Source organism: Phoenix dactylifera, chromosome 4 (assembly GCF_009389715.1).
Source record: "Phoenix dactylifera cultivar Barhee BC4 chromosome 4, palm_55x_up_171113_PBpolish2nd_filt_p, whole genome shotgun sequence".
Taxonomy (NCBI): domain Eukaryota; kingdom Viridiplantae; phylum Streptophyta; class Magnoliopsida; order Arecales; family Arecaceae; genus Phoenix; species Phoenix dactylifera.
Genome location: NC_052395.1, coordinates 11,993,989 through 12,011,889, shown reverse-complemented (window position 1 = coordinate 12,011,889; position 17,901 = coordinate 11,993,989). Strand labels below are relative to the sequence as shown.

Sequence of the window (17,901 nt, the reverse complement as noted above, 5' to 3'; positions counted from 1 at the left end):
ACATTATCTACTATCAAACCATATCATATTGCCAACTCGCACATTATCAGTGACAGAAATTATCTGCAATAACATAGGCAATGGTGTTGCCTGACTTAGCAGCAGCTAAGCTTCTTGTTTTGTTCACAGATTGTGAAGCAGCAGAAATCAAGCTTCCCCGCTGTATGCCTGTATTTATTTCATGAACGAGGCATTAATTTTTTTCTTACCATCAACAGAATTGCTGCCCAAGACTTTGTAAACTTATGAAGAATGCTCTCCGCTATATGCTTCTTAGAGATATGCTTTTGCAGGGTTGACCTGTGCCATCAGGCAAATGATGAAGATGAAGAAGATGATGAAAGTAGTTATAATGAAGCTTTGTTGGAAAAGTCAGAGACTAAGTCAAGTTCATTACACACAGATGGTCATAGGAGATGTTGCTCTTTCCGGACTATGCATATTGGAAACCAACAAAAGTTTGTGATCTTGGTAATCATAAAATACTTAGAGTAACCATATTTCTTACGGTTTTGAGATTAATTTTCATATATTCACTATATCAAATTTAGGTTGAGTGTAATTTTATAAACAACTTATATTATGGCAACAATACTGAAGCTTCTTTAGCTTTCTGTCATATATACAAGTCCAAATAAATTTTGACTTCTGTTTTTGTAGGTGATTGTGCTGACTTTTGTTTTTATGATTGCATATGCTCTCCTAATTTGGATTGGTGGAGCCAAAAATACTACTGATTCTTCACTTGTGGCCAGGGTATGTACTTGGCTTTTTTCCAGTTGGTTACGATGTAAAATTTTTTGATTACTGGGCACTTTGTACTTGCTCTCATTTTGACACATCTTTGCTTATTTCCCTGTTAATTAAGTTGCATGAGTGGCATGTATTCCTCTGTAGTGACAAATGGTTTGAACTAAGTAGAACATCTGGCAGCTTATCTCTAAGCAAAAATTGTAAATTAGTTGTCCTAAACATCCATCTGAAGAAAGCTTTCTTTAGTAAGGCTAATGGTCATGCTTACTTTATTCATTTACTTTCAACTGAACATCTTCTAATGAAATAATAGTGAATACCTTGTTGATGCTTCCATCTAGTTGAATGCAATCTCTCTTACCATTTTTGAACTTGTGGAAATCAGCACTTAAAAGTGGGTTGGCTGGTAAAAGAGTACTTCCTTAGAACAAAGAGAAAGATATCTTCACCATGTTGAGTAAGGGGGATGAAGTTAGTTTATTAGAAGAAATCATTTTTGACAGATGTTAAGTGCAAACTTTTCATAAAATAAGAGTCTGAAATAGTGATGCATTTTTGAGAAGCAGAACTCATAGCTCCTTTTTTCCCCTTTTCTAATAGTCTGTTAAATACAGACTGCTAGGATAGGGACCAAGTACTGTTCTTAGTCCCTCTGCACTATAAAATTTTGACTCCTAAAAGTTATTAAAATTTTCAAGTCTTATGTTATTTATTCTCTCCTATGCTAAAGCATCACCTCTACATATACCTTTGTATCTCAAGATTTCATGTTACCATCCCCCTCTATGCATGGTGCTTATCTTTAAACATTCAAAGAACTTCTTCAACTAATTTTGAGTTATTTATCATTAATACAAGTAACCTGGTGATACCTCATCCTATCTAATACCTTTCTATGCACATTTACCTGTGATCTACAATTTGATCTCTGAGTTATGTTGAGGGCTCAGATTCATGTATGTTGATTTTTCTCTCAAAATAAGCAACTTATTTACCCATAAATTGAAGTCCTTCAACTTTGCTTTAATAGTGGGACATCATGGAAAACAATATGTAATATGATTCTGTCAACTAGAGCTGCTCAATTAGCAAAAAAAAAAACAAATTTCTTTCGCTCTGGCTTTATAATTGATAATATGTCAGCATGCACAATGGACAATTCTTTTCACTGTAATTGAATTATATATTAACATTTCACTGATTTCTAGCTCAATTGTAAAATGGAATCTACTTGGCTATTATTTACTGGTCTCGCACCAATAAGAATTTCAAATATAAGAATAAAATATAGAATTACATAAATCTCTCTGTGAGATGTATTAGATTCACCTAAAAGACTCCTGTCTCATTTATCTTTAAGTGTTCATCCTAGCTAGCTTATGATAGGAAAGCTTGGCCTAGGTGATTAAATCATAAATTTTATAAGCAAGTGAGAAGTGAATTATAATATTTGTTTGATCCTCATTGTGTTTCGTATTGAAGGATAATGATCACTAGCAACTAATTCCTTTCTGGCTAGCATTTTGTCCATTCCAAGATTAACTAACAGAGGACTTTAAACTATCCTATTGAAAACAGAACTATCGCAAAGCATGACATGTATGATGCACAAGTATATTAATATGAAGCTATACCTTTTAATCTAGCTAGATTTTGATTAAAAGTCCATTACCACTAAAAGCATCTTACACAAGTGATTAGCCAATCGAATCTTCTCCACTTTAATCTGGCATGAATAAATGTGCTCCTGCAATCTGAAATGTATTATATATAGATGACGTGTGATAAGAATCTAATGAAGATTAATGGTGGCTGGTTATAATGATTTGTTTCCTTTGCTTTGCTATGGAATGTTCTTCTGTCTTTACCATATACCAAATTTTCCACACAAAAGTGTACATCTAAAGGTAACAAATCTAGACAACTTGTTAATTGGTAGACGCAAGGAATGCCGTACCGGCCCGTACCGGCCGGTACGGGCCGGTACAAACCGGTCCGGTGCTTGACCGGTACCGGAGACAGATGAAAACCGGTATATCCGGTTTTCATCTGCGAACCGGCCGGTACGGACCCTGTACCGGCCGGTACGGGCCTCGTACCGGTGCGAACCGGCCGGTTCGCACCGGTACGGGTTTTTTTTTTTTTTTAAGAAACCACAGCGCTTCGCGCTGTGGTTTCAAAAACCACGCGCGGCGCGTGGTTTTAAGGGAGAAGTGGCCCACGGGCCACTTCTTTCCAAAAAAAAAGTTTTTTTTTTTTTTTGGGAACCACAGCGAGGCGCTGTGGTTCCTAAAACCACCGCGTGGCGCGTGGTTTCAAAAACCACGCGCCGTGCGTGGTTTTAAGAAGGAAGTGGCCAACGGGCCACTTCTTTCAAAAAAAAAAAAAATTTGCTGTGGCCGACAGGCCACAGCTTCTTTTTCTTTTTTAATGGGAAAGGAAGTGGCCTCCGGCCACTCCTTCCCATTAAAAAACAAGGAAGTGGCCTCCGGCCACTTCTTTCCCATCAAATCAACGAAAGAAGTGGCTTCTGTTAATCTGGGATTAATAGCACGATCTTAAGCCTCTCGTTCGGTTATAAAAACCGAACGAGGCTCACTTCTTTTCCAAACAATTTGAGGTTGAGAGGTTCTATTTAAGGTGCGGAGACGGAAAGATTTGAGAGATAGCGAGGAGGAGGTCCTGCCCAAAAAATCCAGCGGAGACTATTTAAGGTGCGGAGACGGAAAGATTTGAGAGATAGCGAGGAGGAGGTCCTGCCCAAAAAATCCAGCGGAGACTATTTAAGGTGCGGTTTTTTTATTCTATATTATTTCATTAATTTTGTTAATAATTTACTTAAAAAAAATAGTTTATAAATTACTTAAATAATAAGATAATGCAAAAATTTACTTTATTAGCTTAATTTTTTGATAAGTTGTCCTTTTATGATAGAAATGGAGCCATCAAGAAAAACGAACCCTGCAAAGCGTGATATTGGCTGGTCTTATGGGCGAAGACTTGGAAGTGAGGGGCAACGACACCAGTTTCAATGCAAGTTTTGCGACAAGGTTTTCAAGGGAGGAGGGGTAACCAGGTTGAAGCAACACTTAGCCGGAAATTCTGGTGAGGTTGCTACGTGCCGAAATTGTCCTAACGAGATTCGTGTGCTGATGAGGCAGAATCTTGCTGAGGCCAAAAAAGCGAAGGAGATGGCTTCCAAGAAGAGGGCGGAGGTCGATCGCCAAGCGGCAGAGCCACCTTCCTATCACTCTAGGGAGCCAGAGGAGGTCGAGGATCTAGATGAGGAGGAGGCAGATATTCAGGCGGCCATGCATGCAAGCCTGGATGATCAGTGGCAGCAGGAGGAGGTGGCCAGGCATAGGGCTCGATTTGGGCCCTCTGCATACGAGTCGGGCGGCGGTTCTCGAAGCACTAGACAAGATCCAGAGTTCTTGAGGACAACTTCAGTAAGGGAGGGCGTCAGCAAAGAACGTGGCCGGATTGCATCTATGCTGGGTAGTTTTGGTAGCCGAAAGAAGTCATCTAGAGGAGTTCCAGAAGGAGCGACAATTCATGATGTAGATCCGCATGCTCTCCCCAGTAGAGATTCAAAGCAGCAGAGGGTAGACATAATGTGGATGAAGGATAAGAAGAAAACTATGTGGCGAGCTATTGGATCCTGGTTTCACTTCAGCCACATCCCAGCGAATGTGGCAGACAATACATACTACAGGTTTGCTATTGCCGCCATACAAGCTGCCGGTCCCGGTGTAGCTCCTCCAGGCCCGAAGGATATATACGGTGAGCTTCTTGACAACAATAAGGAGGAGCTGGAGAATTGGATTGACTCCTACAAGAGCAAGTGGCCCATATATGGACTAACCATTATGTGCGATGGTTGGACCGGTCCGACCAGGCGGAGCATCATCAACTTCCTGACATACTGTGATGCTAAGACCTTCTTCCACAAGTCGATTGATGCTTCGGCTTATGTGCACAACACCTCGTACATGCTGAAACTTATGGAGGATGTGATTGATCTGGTAGGAGAGGAGAATGTCGTGCAGGTCGTCACTGATAATGGGCCGCAATATAAGGCTGCCGGGCAGGTCTTGATGGAGCGGCGGCCACAAATTTTCTGGACCCCATGTGCTGCACATTGTATCGATCTTATGTTGATGGACATTGGAAAGATCCGTAGGGTGCAACAAACGGTGGAGACAGCCCAACGCATTACGAGGTATATTTATAACCATAACTGGGTTCTTTCATTGATGAGAAAGTATGCAGGGGGAGAGATTCTGAGACCAGGAGTCACACGGTTTGCTACCAACTTCATCGCACTTGATAGCATACTCGAGAAGAGAGGAGCCCTACGTCAGATGTTTGCCAGTCCCGAGTGGTATGATAGTAGATATTCTTATGCCGGCACTGAAGAGAGCAAGATAGAAGACTTGGTGACGAGACAGCCATTCTGGCAGCGGGCTACTACAATAGTCAAGGCTATCAAACCATTATATGAAGTGCTGCGGGCCGTAGATAGCGAGATCTAACCCCAGATGGGGTTTTTGTATCACATGATGGTTAAGGCAAAGGATCAGATTATGGAGGCAGATCCAGCACATGGCCGGTCATACATCAACATCATTGAGCAACGGTGGGGAGCGCAAATGGGTACGGAATTACATCTAGCAGGTAAACTAAGATATAATTATAGTGACAATTATAGTGATGGATATAATTATATAATTATGCTAAGATAGTCTCGTATATGTGCAGCATACTACCTAAACCCCCGGTTCCAGTACAGCATAGATGGAATTGGTATGGATGAAACACTTCTGGATGCTTTGCGTAATGTGATTTACAAGATGGAGGCAGATCCAGAAAAAGCGGCCCTATGTCTTGAAGAGGTAATTATGATTTAGTAATTACTAGCATGTGTAAGTATATCAGCATCTTCAATTATTAACATGGTTTTCTTATGCTTATTTTTCACAGAGCAAATTATTTAGAGAGGGCAGCTACAGTTTTGGCCAACGAGCGGCTGTCGTCAGCAAACACAATATGAATCCAGGTACGTGACACATCAGGAAAATATTCACCTGGTGTTACTTAGTTACTATTATGGAACTATCATATATGTAATTTTCATAAATATTTTTGCAGTTGAATGGTGGGTGCATTTTGGCAGATCCGCGAGAAATCTAAAGCGGATAGCTATCCGGATCCTCTCCCAAACAGTCTCCTCTAGTGGATGTGAGCGCAATTGGTCCACCTTCGCCCTTATCCACAGCAAACAAAGAAACCGTTTGACGCAAAAACGCCTCAACGACCTTGTTTATGTGCATTACAATTTGCGGTTGAGGCTAAAGTGCATCCAGGAGGAAGTGGAGCTCAAGTATACAGATCCGATTTACGGGTCCTTCACCGCTGATGACGATGATCCACTACTCGGCTGGCTTGTAGGCCAGCAGCAGGAGCCCGAGCTTGACGAGCCAGGATCGCCTCCACGACCAGCTACCTTCATAGCCACCGAAGCTGGGGTCGATCCAGAGCAATGGGCTGAGCGCAATATTCCACGCACTCCCAGAGCTGATCAGCCGCAGGCACAGGGGAGCCAGACAGAGAGGGCCAGGAAAGGAAAACAAAGAATCCCAATGGAGAGTGTCGAGGAAGAGACTTGGACTAGCAGCGATGAAGGTTCTGGTGGTGATGGATCTTCTAGCCATGGAGGGAGCGGAGGACAGTATGGTACTCATGAGACACAGCCGGAGGGTGGTCTTTATTTCACCGGTGAGTTCCAATTTATGGGTGCTACACAGGATACGGACCACGGTCGACCACCTGATAGAGATCGTGAGGATATTATTGGATATAGAAGACGGGCTCCTCGAGGTCGTTCAGGAAGACAGGATACGACTGCAGATCCGACAACATACGGATACGGATTCTATTATCCACAGCTTCAGCCTGACGAATACGGATATGGTGCATTGGATTTTGCTTCCGCCATATTTGGATGGGCCCCTACACAATCAGAGGACACCTCTCAGAGCCAGAGCGTGAGCGAGAGATCCGACAGTTCTTATAACCTGGCGCGCGTTCCTTCTGATTGGGTTGATTTGCCTCCTCCTGATTATACTTATGATCCAGATATCTACGAGAGCCATCGGCACTCGTCCCGATTTTAAATATCCTAGAGTACTTTAAATGTATGTAAATGATTGTATCTTAATTTGAAGATATTTTATGTGTATGATTTTATCATTTGGAACGGGAGGAAAACATAACATGCAATCATGCATCATATATGTTTCAAATTTCAACCCTAAATTTAAATATGAAAATATCAAAAATCATGAAAAAAGTAATAAAAAAACATCAATTTTCACTTAATTTAAGATCCAACAGAGACAACATTAAAAAAAAAAAAAGTCTGGCTCGCGGAGCCCGGCCGGTACCGTACCGGTCCGGACCGGTACCGTACCGGTCCGGCCGGCCACCGGTACGCCGGACCTTGGGTAGACGTGTATATTACATATTAGAAAGTAATGCAGACATGTTAGTAATGTCCAGTATATTTTAGATATAATTATCTTCTGTAACTTCAAATAGTTATATATTCATGAGCAACAGAAAGCTGTAGATTCACTTCTTGAAAGGTCTTTCCCAAGCTTCAGATTTTGAGTGATCTGTAGCTTGCAAACCTAACGCAGACTAGAAATAGTATGCCCTAGATAGTTGTCTTTTCTTGAAATCTGTTAATATTTTCGTACAACTCTGAGCCAGGAAAAAATATCATTAATTCCTTATAAAATTGCAATTATTTTATTGCAGATATATTTGGGCATCTTTTCTGTCACTATCCTTCTACCAGGTTGTGCTTTGGCATGCTACGGTAAGCAGTTTTATAGTCAACGTTGTTACTATATGATTTTTCTTTTTTGGTTAGAGGTTGCACCTATGGATTTGACCAGTATTCACTTATTAATACTTCAAAAGAATCATATTACATAAACTTTATACTATCTTTTTGGTCATATTCATCTAGATATTTGTTCATAAACAATTAAATAACATCTTGTGTGAAAATTGCTTCTCCACTCTAGCATTATAATATTAAATTACAGCCATGCAAGATAGAAATATTTTACAAAGCTACATTTATAGTTATGGAAACAGGGAAGTATGTCGGAATGAGTACCAATAAATAAATGATTACAATGCTCAATGCAAGAATAAGGAACTCACGTACAGCACATATAGATATTCTATAGTTTGCTTGGATGTGTTGATCATTAAGAAAGAAAGGATAAATCCATGGACATCTTGCTAATATGTATATGTTTGGTACATATGTACAACACATTGCTATACTTTCTCTAACATATTTCATTAAATTTTGAGAAACAGTACAAAGCACGGACATGAAAATGCAAACCAACTACAAGCTCGCATAAGTTTCCAACATAATTCGGGGTGGGGGAACAAAGTTCACTTGAAAACAAGGACAAAGTTAATGTTCATTAAAAAAAGAAGTCAAAGTTGTCCTTGATTTCACTAAACAAAGATATAACAACATTATTACATATTACAAATTAGAATATATATCGAAAAGTTTTGTTTTTTACATTTTATATTCAAGAGAAGCTTGGGTATTTTACCATGTTCATTCAGCACCAGCAAGAAAAAAAAGCAATTTTTTAAGTGGAAAGAACTTAAAAACGAATATCAAGACTGAGGTGACTGAAGATTTATTGCCATACAGAGTTACAATTACATCATAAAAAAACTTGAATTATATTAATGTGGAATTCTGAATTCCGTGAGACCCTTCTCACAAACTTACGCAAAAAGTATTTCACTCTTAATACATTAATATTAGCTGAATATATCGACACGGATTTACTGTGAAGAAATGAAAAAAAAATATTACTTGACTAATGGAAATGTGAAGGTTTCTTAAGTTAGCCTTTAATCATTCATTAATAAATTGTAAAATCTGTGAATAATTCAAGAATAACTGAATATTTTTTATTAATACATTTAGTGAAAATAATTTGTGAATTTTTTAATAATTCCGAGAATTTTGATACCTTGGGTAAAGCAGTATGTTTCCTATTTAGGTAGACAACAAATGTTCCAGCTTATAAGTTATGTGGCCATTCTTTTGAGCCAATGCATAATCACATAATTCTTCCCCTTGTGAAAAAATCATCTCTCAAATGGATGGCATTTTACCTGTAGGCCAGCTCTGAAATTAACTTCCTAATTTATGAAAATTATATCTAATAGGCATGTGTGGTTATATACTGCCAGCTCAACATATTATTGTAAAAAAATTGAATAAGGCTTGTGTTTTGTTGACTCACATCCAACCCTTTGAGGTGTGACTCAAGATAACTGTCCCACTTCCTAAAATTTTCTTATATAAGATGAGACTAACTTCCGAATGGACTTGAGTAGTGTACCTGCCTGAGAAAAATTGATAGGCTTCTTCTTTTTCCCCTTGACTAGAATCCAATGTTCTGTTATGAATTAAATTTCAAATGGATAAGTTTATGTGATCAGGCTAAATTGAGGAGCCTGTTTTGTTAAAAATGGGGCAAGCAAGGATAGACAAATACAATGATGGGAACAATATCAAAGTATTGTATGCTCTTTGCTAGAAACAAACAAAGGTTTGCTTTGAAGCCTATGGTTCTCTTTTGATTCTGAGAAAGTTGAGGGGATAAAATAAAGGGCCATTACCCATTTGTAGCCCTGGTTGTCTGGGGTCTTGGGAGGGGCGAACTAGCGAGTGGCCTAATTTTTGTTTTTTTTTTCACCTTCATAAAGTGGCTGCCCCAAGACTCAAAGGTTGACCATTTTAATTGTTAGACCAAGCATTTTAGCATTGCACCAAAGTCGAGGGAAATAAATGAAAATGAGAAATGATAGTTAACTATGTAAAGATTGGGCATATGTAGCCTCCAGTTTCCTTTTTCTTCATTTTCCTAGTGACCAAGTGTAAACTGATTGTTATGTTGTTTTCACCCAGCAGGAATGAACTATATATCTATGTTCACAGTTTCTTGACTAACTGATCTATTGGGCGTGGAGGGTTATGCCATAGCTTTCTGTGTCAGATTAGGATAGATCAAATGAATATCTTTTCTTTGCTAATAAGCCACTTGTCGCTCATGATGCTAACAAATTTCGTTCCTTCGGCATTTATGTAATAACTTGATGGTTGCAAAGTCAGACCATAACATAGCTGACAATGTATGAAGAAGCACATTTGTTTTGCAGATTTCCATCAGTCAATTAATTTTTGCTGGTCAAGCAAGTTCACAAAATCATTGGACTGGCTATGACCAGCACAAGGTGCAAGGATCTGCCATGTTTCAGTATCTTTCTTGACTGCACATGCATTATCTGTTGTCTACAGAAGAACAAACTAATACAAGACATTAGATCAAGTGAGGAGTAATTGCTGTCTTGATTAGAAACTGACAATGAAGACATCACCTACCAAGGATGATACCCTAACGAACCCCTATTAATGTTAGACCCAGCTGACTCCATATCAAAACTTAAATCCGTTAAGTTATCGTTTCACATTTTTTACTTCTGTCTTGATTCATGCTTTGATCAAGTTTTTCTTTGTTTTTTACCAGTATATTTAATATGTGAATGATTGAACATCCAATCTTCAGGAATCAAATTACAGGACCTAGTTTGTGCCTTATGATTCTTTTCTCTTTATTATGATAATTCTCTAAACAAAAAACAGGTGCTTGATATCATTTTTTGGTGTTTTCAGCTTCTAAGACCTCAATATGTCTTTTTTTTTGATTCTTGGTCATATTAAGGACTACCGCTGTTCTCCAAAATGAGCAAAATAAGATCTGAGATGGCCTCAACTGAACTGTGGAAGGTGCCTATTCTCTAGTTATTTTTAGTTTGTCTTTCACATTTGCTTTAAAGACACTATGCTGAATGTCAGGATCAATGCATTGGTAATTATATAAGCATCTTCAGTCAATAGTGAGTAGGAATATCTTATTAACTTTTTCTTTATATTGTCGGTCTTGCATGGAAACAAGCTTAGGTATTGGATACTGACATGTAATGGAAATTCAAATTTGGCAAGAGCTAAGAAAATTAGGGTTACTCTTAACAAAGATTAGTTTAAAAGATCATCATATAAACTGTTAACGAACATTACTACCCAAAAACACTATTAATGATTATAAAGAAAAGTGATAATCTTATAGGTTATTTTCTAATTAGTAATATAGTTTGTGTTTTGCATGTTTACTAGCAATACTATCTTCATTATGCATGTCAGTAATAGATTATGTCTAGTAAATTTTATGTTGTGAATTCCTTAGGCTTGATTCCTGACATGTTTCAAGTAGTCAACATGTGTCTACTCGTCTTTTTTAATGGGCTTAGAAATGACATATTGAGTTGGCTTTCAAAATGGTTCTATGCATGCTTCAATTGCATGAGTTCTTATATCATTGACTTGCAGGAGCTAATTTTATTGCATATTTTGGTATTATGTGCAGGTTGCAAGTTTGGCAGCCCTCACTCTCGTGTGTTTCACATTATATGCTGTACTAGCCCTTGCTACTAATATTCCTGTATGTTCTTATGGTTTCCTACATTATTTAGATCCTAGGCAACATTAGGGGTCAACTGCCAATTGCTGATTTTTGAGCCTCTGTATTGCTTTCAGCTGCAGGTGCTGTCTTATCGGCATTCAGCAAATTTGGACAGCACAAGCAGTTCAGTTCTAATATTTCTTTATTACTTTATAGGTAATGCTTTCTCTTGCACTTTATTTTGTTTTATAAGCATAATTTAAACAATTATTGTTAGTTAGCAAACAAAGCCATCATAAAATCCTACATACTTAATGCTGATATGAAAATGTTCAATAATAGATTCTCTTATTTGGCATTGAAAATGTCTCAAGGTCCCTAATTGCACATTTGTATTTGAGATACCTCAAGCACAATGCAGTGTAAATCCTTTTTCTCAATAAAAGGAAACAGTATCAAGACTTTAAGCACCATCAAGATAATTTTGAGATATATACGCGATTTTAAATGTCATGGATTCTTGTTCCAATACCTGAACCCAGATTTATCAGCTTTAACTTTCTGAGAGGTTAGTATCAGTTATCCAATCCCAACTTTGAAGGCATTTTGGATCTTTATAACTTTAAATTTTTGATCATTAAGGGTTTAAATCCATACTGGTCATGGTAACATATATGGACAATTAAAAAAGGTTGAAAACAGATGAATTAAGGGTAAATAGCAGTAAGTTGAGGATAAAATAATTCAGGTGTTTTAAAACTGTATGCAGAAATAACAGTTTTTGCAGTTGTACCAGTACATACAATTGAACCGACTTATGCTGCTCACAGCATCCTGTACCAGCTCGAACTGGCCAAAAGTATTGTTAAGATGCCAGCTTAGGGCATGTTTGGCTATTCTTATAGGATTGGGCAGAAAATTCTGTAGGATTCATGGATTGAGCCGTCTATTTAAGCATGGCCTTGTATTAACCAAGCTCCACCTAGCACATATCCTGTGGGAAGAAAAAAATGACCTCCATAGGTCTTTTTTTCTTCCTGTAGCTTAGAGGCTAGAATCTGGGCTGGGTTTGGATAGGCTATTAGAAAATGCAAGCTAGATGGGCTAACAGGGCCAATTTTTAAAAGATTTTCAGCCCAATTATGTAGGAATATCCAAACAGGCCCTTAGTTGGTTAGTTGTCCTTGATGACTGTTGAAGGAATTCTTAGCATATGCCTTAGCTGATACATGTATAAATTAGTATCTGTTGGTATTCAAATGGTATCTAACTTTATTTTGCTCATGTTTTCGGGTGTCATTGCATGCACCATGTGAATTTAGGTCATGATGCAACTTTGGCAGGTTGTTTTGGGTCAGTGGACAACCAGACCCAACTCACAAGCACCTTCCGACCATGAGAATGTTCAAGGCAACTTGACAATCAACCAAACTACCAATCCCGAACCTGAACTACATAAGGAAAGTCTTAATATATACACAAATTGGGCCATGATGGGTTAGGTTGCATCTTAGGAGAACTTTGATAACAGGTTTACATTGTGATTTGTGTTCCTCTGGGTTGTATTTCATTAGAGGGTATGTCATAAGTATAGGTTATATTGTTCTTAATACCATGCATGAGGCTGCTTATATGTATGCAATCCCCTAACCGCACCACATATCCTGTATGTAGTTAATGTATGTGGTTGGGTCATATATGGACTGAAAGACAGTTTGCTTAGCACTTTGAAGATGTGTAGCAGGATTAACATTGTCCCATTGCATATCTGGTCTACTTATCATTATGTTACCGCAAATTTGAGACTTTTAGCATTGGGCAACCATATTTGGCCAATCTTATGCAAGCCTATGCAAACAAGACAGATTTCAAGCTAATAGTTTGGTTGGATGCATATTTCAAACAGACTGGATACATGTAATCTCAATATATTAATTATGCTATCATAATTACTACTAAGAATTGAATATTGACAGCAAATACAAATTGCTAGATTTTGTTCTTGTTAATACTGCTGTTATTTATAAAAGTATTGATGCTATTCTTGTACTTAATATATTATATTTATTTTTAAATATTTAAAATTCTAACCACATTTGTGCCCACATATGCAACCCACATAACACATATGCCTATGCAGTCCCTTGACCACCCACATACCGCAACTGCCTTTTAAAACATTGATAGGCTAGCTTTAAGTTGGGTAATTGTGGAAAAATATTGGCTTGGATCAACCTACATATAAAGCTGTAATCATGCATGATTTGACCCAAGATTAGGTTGAAAAAAAGTTGTTGACCCGAACCTACCCATGCATCTTTGATGACCCAACCAAATCCTGGGAATTTATGACATGCTTCACTTGCATGATCGAGCCTGACCCATCTCTCCTTGATCCAACTAGCCTACTTGATCCATGTTGATGTGATACCATAGTGAATTACCTATAACAAAAACAACACCACAAAATCCACATCTCCGTTTTAATTGATTCTTCATCAAGCATGGGTATAAATACACTAAGCAAGGAAGATGAATGTTTGCACCAAGATCAAACTACTCCAAAGATGAAAATGAAGGGAAGATGGAGATGGAACAGGGTGAAGGAACGTCACAGTGGATATGGTGGTAAAAGAAAAGGCAGATGTCATGTTTGTGTTGCGAAGTTGTAGAAGAAAGAGGGAGGTGGTTGTCAAAAGAAAGAGAGGGGAGTGCATGTGATGGTTTTCATGATGGTAGAAGGAAGAAAGGGGAGTCCATGTGGGTTTCATGGGGTAGAGAAAAGGAGGGGAGATTTGGCATGGGATTGTGGATCCAGAGGATTCCGCCTTTCTCAGGTTTTAGAAAAATTTAACGGCATTTGGAAATCTCATCATATTTGCCACTTTTTCAAGGATAATTATAATAGAAGAGTACAAGTCCTTGTAATGGCTGAGTTTAAATGATATGATTTGGTTCATTAAGTTATTGGAGGTACCAATAACCTGATGTGTACCATGAGCTTATGGTAGAGATGGATCTCTGGTGGAACCTTGTTAATCCATAAAATTTATATTAGTTGTCTCTTTTGGCTTCATCAATTCATTGTCAAATATATTGAGCTTGCAACTTCACTAAATCTATCAGTATGCCTAAAAAATTTTAGTTTAGGTACAAAAGCATGCTGTGGTGAGATCCATCATGCTTTAAAAAAGAAAAATTCTAGCAAATTAGCTCCATCTAAAATCTTCTTTTCTACCATCAATCATTGTTATATAACATTAAAGCTGAACATATGGTTTTTCTACTTCATCTCATAAATACAATTAAACTTGCTGAAAATTTGTCACTACCTTGCAGTTTATGGAGCATGCTTGTGTTACATTTGGATAGTATTCCTGAAAGAATTACTGAATTATAGTTATATAAAAATCTACTAAATCTCAACCTTTTTTTCACAATAATGCTGTCAAACCTCACCTTATATTGATAACTTTCTGACAGGTTCATCAGTGCCATCAGGCTTCATATTGTGGGTCATGAGAGAACTGCCTCCTCATCTGGCAGCTCATAGACCAGAAGAATCGAGGGAGGTGACATTTATCAGGGAAAGTCTGATAGATACCCGTAATCTTCAGTGGAGGACTGCTGTCACATCATCACAGAGTAAGGTATGCCCAAAATATCCTGTGCAAATATCCTCTTGCTCTATACAGTCAATTGGCTACCTTATATCAGGTGGAAAGTTCTTAGCGAAGCTCGAGCAATGTGAAAATACGGTGGCTGATATTTTCCCTTGAGGACCATCAAGTTGATTTCCCTTGACATTTTAGCTGTTTATGAAATTCAACATTTGCAGCCCTGAGGTCTAATAAGAAGAATCAGGTTCATCATTTCATATATTATTTGATGGCAAGATATTAGTGCCTTAAATAATTTCTTGTTCAGGAAACAAATAAATTAAGAGGATTAATATTTTCACGTATGTTGAGCAAACTACTTGCATCTGAACAGATGTTTTATATGTGGCTCTCTGAACTCATTTTCTTTAGGTATAGCTTTTCTAGTTTTAAGACTGAACATTAATCAAGACTGTATATTTACATTTTTCGGTTGCTACTCTAAATATCCCCCAAAATGACTCTCATGTTGCCTTATCTTAGTTCCATGCCATCGTATTTCATTTATACATCTTTAAATACTGAGGTTTCCTTGATTCGAAAAAGGTGTATTAGCAACAGTTTAGTTGAGTCAATCATTATAAGTTTAGATGCTATACGTAATTTGATTCCTAGTGTAAACAGATCTTTTGAATTTAATATGACAAATGCAGGCTCTCAAAGCAAGCCCCATATAGCAACCTTGTCAGCTCATAATTCCTAGCTGATTTATGAGGGAACAGAGCATTGCAACTGAAGCTGTGACTAGCTGAACCAACAGCACAAGGGTGGTGATTGAGGCATCGCACCATGGTTCACTGCTTCTATGGGGATTAATTGCAATCATATGGAAAAGGACAGATAAGCATTCCACTTCTTATAAATAGGCATGCAAATAATGAGACAGTCGAGCTGTAATATGTTGGCAGCTTCTGTGGGCAAGTTCTTGGTCATAATGCTTGTAAATAACCAAGATTTTTTTTTTTTTTTTTTTGGGGGGGGGGGGGGGGGGGCGTCATTTTTACCATGAGTTAACACTGTACTTGATCATACTCTTATCTCCAATTCTGCATGTAATCTGTTGTGCTAATTACAGTATCTTACTCTGTTGAATATGTGTTCAGTTCACTGTCTTCGGATTGCTTGGTCTAGGCCTATGACGTGAGGACAATGGTAATCCCCAAGCCAGTCTACTGAAAAATTGTTTGTTTCAGCTTGTTAAGAACTATAATATCTTTAAACTTCTGGTAAGAGATGGTGGTGGGAGATTTTTAAGAGGATATGGGAAGAAGAAAGTCAGTCGCATTCTGATGGAAAAGTTTGCTATAGAAAATGGAACTCTTCAGCTTTGTCTGCTGGGGAATACAAAATGCTGTGGGGGAAGAATTGAAGGTAAGGGGATTCCTGCACGCCTCGAGCCAAATCTCCTTGGGGAAGGCTGTGAACGAACGAGCAACGTGTGAACCCTTTTATCTGCCTATTTCTAGAATAATTTTCTCATGGCTTTTGCCTGAACTGGGCTAAAGTTATGACCGTCGCCACCTTACCCAGCAGCTGATTGTGAAGCATTTTATTTTATCATAGCAGGTTAATCTTGCAACGCAGAATGTGCATTTGCTACCATTTTGCATTTGTACATCAAAAAATAATCCCTTTTTTTATTAAGCATTACGGTCACCATCCTAGCATCTCTTTCTGGGAATATATCATATAGAAATATATTATAGCCCAGTATCTCATCCAAAAAAGTTAGCTAAAAGATGTTATTTAGATTTTTTTTGCCATGTATAAATATCAAAGATCTATCATGTACATAGCGCATATGCTCGCATAGGTCCCCATATGCTTCTTCAATTTATGCCATCATATCTTCACGAGGCTAAGGGTCTAAATCTATTCAAGCCTAATTATAAGTATCACAAGTCTAATATAAACACCAGGATTAACTCCTAGTCAATCCAAATAGGTATATACTGCAATGTCTTCAAATTCATATAATTTTATTTGTAACATTTAAGGGTCTCATTCAAAAAGATAATGCCAAATGGTGTTATTTAGTCCATTTTGGTTTTATTGTATTAATCTAGAACCTCATCCAGAAAAGCTATGGAAGGTGTTATTTAGACTCCTTAATCCTGTATAAATATTCAAGATCTACCATTGCATAAATGATATGAGATTATACTAAGATCTACCGTGCCGGTACCGGGCACCGATCGGTTTCCCTACGGCACGAGTCGGTACCGGCCGTGTCAGGCCCATACCGAGAGAGGAAACCTGCCGGAGCTAGAGAAGGAGAAGGGAAAGAGAGAGCGAGCGGGGGGAGGGAGGGAGGGAGAAAGAGCGGCAGTGGACACCGGCGGAGGCTGTGTGTGTGGGGGGGTGCGGTGGAGGCCGAGGCCGCGGCTACGCTCCCTGTTTCGAAATGTTGCTCTTTCTCCCTCCGTCCTCTGCTCGCTCTTTCTTGCTCTTCTTCTTCTCAGGCTCCGACAACGAACCGGTTTCAAAACCGAAACCGTATCAGTGAGCCACTGGTACAGCTCGAAATGGGCAGAACTATCTGGTTCAGAATAGTTCTGCATTCTTTGGATTAAACACACATCTGCATGTATATCATATGTTGTCTCGTCCTCCTTGCAAGAATCATGTAGGGGACAATGAAATTTGTTGTGGTTGAAATTTGGCCTCAGGGCGACCATGCTGGAAGAAGCCGAGAAGACGTCGGCCAGAATGGAGAAAGGGAAGAAAGGGAGCCACTTCCTGCGCACTGGTGTACATGCACAAAGCCTTGGCCAGGGATTCCGGCGAGAGTCTTCTGATGGCTAAATTAGTAGAGTTTTTGGAGAGGTTTATGAGTGTTTTGAATTGCTTTGTATTGCTTCTAATGGCTTACCGAAGATCTTTTCCTATCTTTTTTTATAGGATAAGGGTTT

General features: G+C 38.4%; 2 protein-coding genes across 5 annotated transcripts in view; both read left to right on the top strand.

The window, feature by feature from the left end:
* Positions 1-16,096, top strand: part of LOC103709867 (tobamovirus multiplication protein 1-like) — a 34,474-nt gene extending 18,378 nt beyond the window's left edge. For 3 of the 4 annotated variants that reach the window (XM_039125560.1, XM_008795391.4, XM_039125561.1), the window contains 8 exons: positions 294-471; positions 661-756; positions 7,576-7,636; positions 10,593-10,657; positions 11,295-11,369; positions 11,465-11,546; positions 14,814-14,980; positions 15,643-16,096. In XM_039125560.1, the coding sequence (XP_038981488.1) occupies positions 294-471; positions 661-756; positions 7,576-7,636; positions 10,593-10,657; positions 11,295-11,369; positions 11,465-11,546; positions 14,814-14,980; positions 15,643-15,666 (748 nt within the window). In that variant the 3' untranslated portion in view covers positions 15,667-16,096. The remainder of the gene's footprint in view (positions 1-293; positions 472-660; positions 757-7,575; positions 7,637-10,592; positions 10,658-11,294; positions 11,370-11,464; positions 11,547-14,813; positions 14,981-15,642) is intronic. The other variant, XM_008795393.4, reaches the window with a different exon arrangement.
* Positions 4,999-5,828, top strand: LOC120110477. Its single transcript, XM_039125562.1, has 3 exons — positions 4,999-5,430; positions 5,515-5,648; positions 5,737-5,828. The coding sequence occupies exons 1-3, from the start codon at positions 5,295-5,297 to the stop codon at positions 5,818-5,820; spliced, it is 354 nt and encodes a 117-aa protein (XP_038981490.1). The 5' UTR covers positions 4,999-5,294; the 3' UTR covers positions 5,821-5,828.
* Positions 16,097-17,901: the final 1,805 nt, after the last annotated feature.

What these genes read in the sequence shown, in the direction of transcription:
- LOC120110477 (XM_039125562.1), top strand. Translation starts at nt 5,295, where the DNA reads ATGGGGTTTTTGTATCACATGATGGTTAAGGCAAAGGATCAGATTATG. An exon ending in TACGGAATTACATCTAGCAG is followed by an intron (nt 5,431 to 5,514) that starts GTAAACTAAGAT and finishes GTATATGTGCAG; the next exon opens with CATACTACCTAAACCCCCGG. An exon ending in CGGCCCTATGTCTTGAAGAG is followed by an intron (nt 5,649 to 5,736) that starts GTAATTATGATT and finishes TATTTTTCACAG; the next exon opens with AGCAAATTATTTAGAGAGGG.